At 37.1% G+C, this 8,283-nt stretch overlaps 2 protein-coding genes across 2 annotated transcripts; one reads left to right on the top strand and one right to left on the bottom strand.

Annotated features, from left to right (window-relative positions):
• Nucleotides 1-631: 631 nt before the first annotated feature.
• Nucleotides 632-1,576, bottom strand: LOC124225447 (olfactory receptor 51V1-like). Its single transcript, XM_046638123.1, has one exon. It carries the CDS (start codon nucleotides 1,574-1,576, stop codon nucleotides 632-634), a length of 945 nt encoding a protein of 314 aa, XP_046494079.1.
• Nucleotides 1,577-3,810: 2,234 nt separating this feature from the next.
• Nucleotides 3,811-7,672, top strand: LOC124225508 (olfactory receptor 51V1-like). The gene is given in 5 exon segments (XM_046638199.1): nucleotides 3,811-3,845; nucleotides 4,194-4,248; nucleotides 4,426-4,456; nucleotides 6,778-7,400; nucleotides 7,403-7,672. Coding segments are annotated over 5 exon segments (1,014 nt in total).
• The last annotated feature ends 611 nt before the right edge of the window (nucleotides 7,673-8,283 follow it).

Genomic DNA, 8,283 nt, shown 5'->3' with positions numbered 1-8,283 from the left:
TTCTATTTTGGCAATTATTGGTTGTCTATATCTCCAGTTCAATTACTGTTCATTAGATAGGAGTGGAGAAAGATCATTTGGCTCGTGGGCAACCTAGCATCAAGATTAGTTTTTTGTTGTTTTATTACTTTTTAAATGCTCCGAATAGTCCAATCTCTCTATGATGCTTACTCCATTACATGACTGTGTGGCTAATCTAGATAGCAGGTATGATGGCTAAACAATAAACAGGAGTGTAGCCCAGAGTAGTGAAAATGGACTAACACAATTATTGATCCATTAGTAATTACTTGAAGATTTTAACCAGCAAAATTTACTTTTTCCATAATGGGTGGATCCCAAGCTATCTTCACTCAACTGGCCATAATAAAATATGAATTTTAAAAGGTAACCTCCCTCATAAATTAATATGACTTTCAGCCATTTATATATGTATTTTCTGATTGATCACAATATAACCCATGTCAATTTCACTGACTTGTGATTGTTGTGAAAAAAATAGAAGGTATTTGTAACATGTAAAACATTATACAAATAGAAGTCATTAAATATGTGAGTAATTATTTACTGACTCTCACCCTTTTGAGCTTCATTTGTTGATTTTTACATACATTCACGTTGATCTCAAGACTTACATTCCTTTCAAGCAGAACAATCTCTGGACTCTCCTTCGTATTTGCTGAGTCTTGATACTATAAATAATGGGGTTCATCAAGGGTGGAAAAAGGATATAGATGTTGCCCATGAGGACATGAACCAATGGTGAGAGATGTCTCCCAAAGCGATGCACCATGGTCAGACCAATGATCGGGATGTAGAAAACCAAAACAGCACAGATGTGAGACACACAGGTCTGTAAGGACTTGATTCTTTCCTCTCGTGATGCAATAGCTAAGACTGCATGCAAGATCATGATATAGGAGATAAGTATGAGCACTGCATCCAACAACAGGTTGCTGATCACCAGGGCCAGACCATAGATGCTGTTGAAGCGGATGCCTGAACAGGCCATTCGAATTAAGTCTTGATGCAGGCAGAAAGAGTGAGAAAGGATGTGGGGACGACAATAATTTAAGAACTTTAGGCGAATGATGACTGGAGGTATGAGCAAAGAACTCCTACATAAGATCGTCACACCAATTTTCATAATTTTGTCACTAGTTAGGATGGAGGAGTAGCGCAGTGGGTTACAAATGGCAATGTAGCGGTCAAAAGCCATAGCGAGGAGGACAGAGGACTCCATGAAGGACAAACCATGGATGAAATAGGACTGGGAAATGCAGGAATCCAGGCTGATGTCTTGAATAAATCCCCACAAGACTCCCAGTACCGTGTATATGGTGGACAGTCCCATGCACAGGTCTGTGAAAGCCAGCATGGCCAGAAAGTAGAACATGGGCTGGTGCAGGCTCGACTCAGTCTGGATCACATGGAGCACCATGCAGTTTCCCAGGAAAATCATAGCATAGATGGAGGAGAAAGGGATGGAGAGCCAGAAGTAGTCAACTTCTAAGCCAGGAAAACCAGTGAGAATAAATCTGGAACTATTGAAATTTAAGGTAGAGATAGCAGACATTAATACAGGATTAAAAATATTTCTAGAGAGATGTTGCAAATTAGATCAGTTTATGATCCCTTCATTTCTAGAGCTGTTTGTCTGCTTTTGAGAAGAAAATATAATATAATACAATTTCCTTTAGTATTATAAACTTAACCAAATAGAGACCTGATTCTTCATATTTTAGGGCAAAAAACATCATCTAGAAATAGATTTTTCAGTACTAGCTGCTAGGGATGCCAGAAAACTAGGGAGTTTTATGCGGAAACAGTAATGTTAATGGGCACAGGGGACTTGAATTTGGGGCTGGACTTCTGAGAATCTCTGTTTATCTCTAAAGGAAGATAATGTATGATCACAGGTGTGTACTGCTTCCATGGCTGGCAGCATCCTCAGGAAAATGTGAAATGCATGGGTAATTTTTCTCTTGGGTACCACAGCTGTTCGTTTCACTAATTGCAAAGGATCATAAGATCTCAAAGGAAATGAACTGGTTAAGGTAATCTTTAAACTTTGTTGAACATTAAAGTTACCTAACAGACACCAAACGAACTAAATGGAATCAGAACTTTTTTGCACATCCCACATTGTTTGGCATCCCTCTCAATTATTTACCTTTGTACAATTATTTAATTATTTCAGTTTTACTTTTTCTCTATAGTCTATATTTTTCTTCTCTATTTTCGTACATCTCTATACTGTACCCTATTTCTACCTTTTCTGACTCTCAAAATATTTAACCTCTTCCATCTTTCTATATAAAATAAATAGCATGCATTTTAAACTGGAAAGTGCTAATCCAATATTTGATGTAGGATAACAGCCAGGAATAGAATGGATATATTGGTTGTAGATATTTATCCAACTTTCGAAAATACTATCAAAGTGTCTCCAAATCAACTCTACCATTTGACATTCTGACCAGCAGTGTATGAGAATTATAAGTCTTCCACAACCTGACCAATTCTTGATATAGCCAGATTTCTTATTTCTGTGTTTTCTTTTGTTTTGTTATATTAATAGGTGTGTAGTGATGTATCATTGTGGTTTTCATTTGTACTTCCCATATGAAAAATACTGTTTTCCCATCTTTCTATATGCTTATTTGTCATATATTCATCTTCTTGGTAAAGTGCCTATTCAGATAAATTTATCTTTTGTGATAAGGTTGTTTTCTTCTTGTTGAATTTGGAGAGTTCTTTGTATATTTTAATTACAAAACCCTTAGCAGATATGAGATTTGCAGATAGTTATTTTCAGTTTGTAAATTGTCCTTCCTTTCTCTTAACAGTGACTTTTGCAAAGCAAAGTTGTTTTTTTTTTCTAATTTTTATAGATCCAATTTATCTTTTTTTCTTTTAGGATTTATGCTATTATTTTATACCTATAAATTCATTGTTAAACCCAAGATCACATGATTTTCTCATATGCTTTCTTCTAGAAGTTTTACATTTTACTTTTAGGTCTATGATTCATTTGGTGTTATTTTTTATATAAGGTGTCAAGATTATTTTTTGTCTTCTGGTAGCGTTTTTTGAAAAGACTCTTTGTTTTCAATTCAGTTGTCTTTAAACTTTTGCCAAAAACCTTCTGAATGTATTGTGTACCTGACATTATTCACAGATTCTATATTTGCAAATTCACCTACTCACTGAAATTTATTTGTAATCTCAAAATTCATATTCAGAGCTTTTGTGGCCATTTGTGGACATGCACAGAATGGCAAAAAATATTTCTCCTGATATGCATGTTCACAACTGAGGTCAATAAAGGTGGTACTCTTCTTTCTTGTTTCAGGTCTCATATCTTAAACTATTGTCCTCATGGTCTATTTAGTGCCATGTTTTAAACATTTTTGTATGTTTGGTGGTAGTTGTGCTTTTTGAAATGGCCCCCAGGCATAGTACTGAAGTGTTGTGTTCCTAAGCTCAAAAAGGCTATCAAGGACCTTACAGAGAAAATGCATGTGTTAGATTAGCTTCCTTCAGGCATGATTTATAGTGCTGCTATACATGAGATTGTTGTTTATGAATCAACAACACAGTACATCCAGAGAAAGGAAGAGACAATTTCCTGATATGTATCTGAGGACTCTCTGAGAAGCGCTAAAGTAACATCTGTAGTGTGTGAGGAAGTTATGGAAAAGATGGAAAAGCAGCTGAATTTGTAGATTTATGAGATGACTTCAGACAAAAACTGCATAGTGGATGTCACTGTTCTGAGGCTGAAAGCCAAAGAAATTTATGATCACAATGACCAGCATTAAGAACATGCTAATCCTTCTCAGGTAGTGCTGGCTAGCTCACATGCTTCAAAGGAAGACATGGCAGGGAAAATGTTAAACTTCAGGCAGGGCAGGTTCTAAAGATCAGGGAGCTGGGGGAGAAATTTTTTTTAAATAGCTGCAAAATATTATAGAGAAAAAGAGTTTGTGCATGTACAGGTTTTCAACACTGGTGAGACTGGCTTGTTTTATGGGGACACTGGCAAGTGGAACTATAGACTACAACAGCATTTCTATTAGATGCTACTAAATGCAAAATGCTGTTAAATGCAAACATGGTGTGACCCAGGCTTGCAGAAACCTAACCTTATATTTTCCCTAGCAGTAGTTGTTCTGTATTCTCTAATTCAGCATTTATGGCAACTTTACAGAAGACAACTACCATGAATTAATGAGAATTACCTGTGTAAGTGTGTACTTAAGGTATCCGATATACGTAGATAGTTAGAGAAATAACTACAGATGTAATACTCGAGCTCAGTTGTCTGGGCTGGGACCACTGAGCTGACTCGAGCTCAGTTCTCAGTTCTCAGTTCTCTGAGAGCCTGGACCATTGATTCTCCAATAGAAATGACCCATGTAGAATGCAAATCTTAGTCTCTCAGTAGTAACCTGTATGAAAAGGAGATTTAGTTTCTTGGAAAAATGGATGATTACATGGCCAGGCTGGTGAAAGTACATTGAACATACTGTTGCACCAAAAAGGAATGAAATGCTACAGGAACGATAATAAGTGCTAAAAGAATGATAGTACATATCAAAAAGACGCAAAAGCCAAATTATGTTGCTCTCATGGGCCAAATCTGGAGCAGATTGAACATTAAAAAAGTGATAGTAAGGGGGCTGGCCTGGTGGCACAGTGGTTAAGTTCACATGTTCCACTTCAGTGGCCTGGGGTTCGCCGGTTCGGATCCTGGATGCGGACATGGCACCACTTGGCATGCCATGCTGTGGTAGGCATCCCACATATAAAGTAGAGGAAGATGGGCACGGATGTTAGCTCAGGGCCAGTCTTCCTCAGCAAAAAGAGGAGGATTGGCAGAAGATGTTAGCTCAGGGCTAATCTTCCTCAAAGAAAAAAAAAAAATGATAGCGACTGATAACCATAATAAAATATGAAACAATGACAATTATAATATTTCCATAGTTCCAAAGTCTCTCCCACAAAACACACAATAAATGCCAAAGAAAAATATATAACTTTATAGTGACCAATCCTGACATACCCCACCTTAATAAATAATCACAGTGACCATCATCAGTAATGGGACAAACTCAAACGACACAAAATTTAAGAACAAAGCCTTGCTTCCATGACATTCCTGCATAATCTGAATCCAACCATGAGGATGAATCAAACAAACCTAAATGAGGGGCATTCTATAAAATATTGGTCTGTATTTTTCAAAATTCTAAATATCGTACAAATCAAGGAAAGTTTGCAGAACTTGCAGAGGGAAAGAGATTAAAAAGACAGGGTTACTAATGTATACATCATCCTGAATTAGATATTTTTTTCTATCAAGTTAATGGTACAACTGGAGAAAGTTATCTGGGTTCTAAAAAGTTGATTGTAGTAATGTGTCAATATTAACTTCACGATTTGATGATTGTATTATAGTTATGTAGGAGACTATCTTTGTAGAAAACACGCACTAAAGGATTTGGGAGTAATGGAGCATCAGGTAGGAAACATTCTCAAATGATTCAGGAAAAATATTCTTCATGCTATATTTGAAACTGTTCCATAAAAAAAAGTTTGTTGAACATGTTTCAAAGGAAAAAGAAATGAAATTTGAATAAAATAGTTATCTATAATTTTATATATAGCACTTTATAATTATACGTATGAAGAGGAGAAAATATTTTAAATATTTCACAGATAAATACATAATTAACTATGTACAACTAACACATAAGTGAATGTTTTAGCAATATCGTATGTGTCATTTTTATAATATTTTTATGAAACCTTTCTATTTACTGCTCTTATATTACACCTGTCATGAAGGAGACACATTTCTCTGGAGTTCAGAACAGGGAGAAAGTTTGAGGAATTCAGTGAAAAATAAAAGTTTACTTAAGTGGAGAACAATAAATAAATCTTATCTAAACATTTCTGTTGATTTCAGACTGAAATGGACACAAAAATTGTTCAGATTTCCCATTGGTGTTTCCTTTTCCCATTGGGTGTTTACTTCTTACCTTCCTCTTTTGATTAAGTATTGAATTTTCAGTCAATGCCATGAGTCACCCTCCCTCTAAGATTAGAAAAGATTTGTGGACTCTGGGGAAAATGCTGCCATTTATCCATTCCTCACAATCCCAGGAAACTGCTGGTCTGGAAGAACCAGGAAGAATCTTTCACTTGCATCATCTTCCAAGAGAGAATAGTGCTCTCCCTGGAGCCCGGGTTCACCAGCTCACACAATCCTCTTCATTCCTTCCTCATAACTCTCAGCGTTCTGACGCCCTGTACACAAGGACTAGGGAAGGAGAGAGCGTTCAGAGGTTACTCAGGAGCAGAGCAGGAGCAGCCTTATGCTCTCAATAACTTTAGTCACTGTCACCTGGTGTGTGTGGTGCAAGTGGCTGGGAGAGACTAAAAGGGAAGGAAGTTAATGATCTAATTTGCCTGAAATGGTCAGGACGTTGATTTGATTCTATAACCTCTGAGACCTGATATGAAGGAGACTTCCTGTGAAATCATTTTGTGCTATAGTTACTCCTACACACTTACTTCCCTTGGATTCTACAGTTAACTTTACGTGTGCTATATTCTGAGTGGATGTGCAATATTTCACTGTCTTCAAAAACAGCAGACAGTGTAAACAAGACTGTGGATTAATATTTATCTAATCTAGGAAATCACCTTCAAATATTCATGTCTACTTATTCTTCTTCTGTTATTAACTCCTCGATATTTATCTCACAGTGTTCCATGGCCTAGACCAGTACTATCTCTGGTTTTCAATACCCTTCTCCTCCATCTATGCTATGGTTTTCCTGGGAAACTGCATGGTGCTCCATGTGATCCGGACTGAGTCAAGCCTTCACCAGCCCATGTTCTATTTTCTGGCCATGCTGGCCCTCACCGACCTGTGCATGGGGCTGTCCACAGTGCACACGGTACTGGGGATCCTCTGGGGGCTCAGCCGGGAGATTGGTTTGGATACTTGCATTTCACAGACTTATTTTATTCATGGACTTTCCTGCACAGAGTCTGGAGTCCTTCTTGCCATGGCTTTTGATCGCTTTATAGCAATTTGCAATCCTTTGAGATATACTTCCATCCTGACTAATAATAGAGTCATTCATTTTATGGTGACCATTTTGATGAGAAGTGCTTTGTCCATGCTTCCTATCATTATTCGTTTGAAATTCTTCCCTTACTGCCATCCCCACATCCTCTCTCACTCTTTCTGCCTTCACCATGACCTACTCCGGCTGGCCTGCTCTGACATCCGCTTCAACAGCTTCTATGCCCTGGCTCTGGTGATTTGTACCGTGTTGTTGGATGCCGTCCTCATTCTCATCTCATATGTTTTTATCTTGCATATACGGTGCTGGCAATTGCATCCCGGGAGGAGAGGTTCAAGTCCTTGCAGACCTGTGTTTCCCACATCTGTGCTGTCCTAATTTTTTATATTCCCATCATTGGTCTCACCATGGTGCACCGCTTTGGAAAGCATCTCTCACCTTTGGTTCATGTCCTTATGGGCAATGTCTATATTCTCTTTCTACCCCTGATGAATCCGATCATCTACAGTGTAAAGACCCAGCAGATCCGAAGCAGGATGAAGAAGTGGTTTTCCCTGAAAATGGGGTGAAACCCTCAGGTTTTATCAGTAAGATTATTTTAAGGTCAAAATAATAATGCTAGTCCCCATGTGTGCAGCAAGATATGATTTGAATAATACTTTCTATAATTTTTTATTCTTTTGTGAAGACTTGAATATCAAAAAAGTTAATTGGCTTTCTAAATGCCAGAGACATAATAGAACTAAGATTTGCCAATACACATTCCAGAAAAGATTTCTGAAACTTTGCTGTAGGATAATTATAGCATGACAATAAGTGTCTTTACATATTATTGACATATTCTTGCAGCATGGTTGCCATATGAAAATTGTGTTACCCTGAATTCATCATCAATATTATCATTCTATTTTGACACACTTCTACCTAAAATTTTTGAAACTTATCTATTGTTTAGATAGTTCAAGTTATAACCCTTAAATCAAAATATATGATACAGTGAAATTAGACTTTCCTCCCTAGAGGTGAGGTGAGTAACATCTGAAGCTATGATGCTGAGCCTCCCTCTACTGTATTCTTTTTTAATGGGGGTCCATTAAAGGGACTTTTGATAATTAGATTTATAATCCTTCTAATCCAAAGATTTTTTTCTTAATTTCTTTCCTTTCCATTAAGTTGTAAC

The sequence above is a fragment of the Equus quagga genome, chromosome 14 (assembly GCF_021613505.1).
Source record: "Equus quagga isolate Etosha38 chromosome 14, UCLA_HA_Equagga_1.0, whole genome shotgun sequence".
Classification (NCBI taxonomy): domain Eukaryota; kingdom Metazoa; phylum Chordata; class Mammalia; order Perissodactyla; family Equidae; genus Equus; species Equus quagga.
The sequence above is the reverse complement of the archived record's forward strand: the minus strand, read 5'-3'. Positions and strand labels throughout refer to the sequence as shown.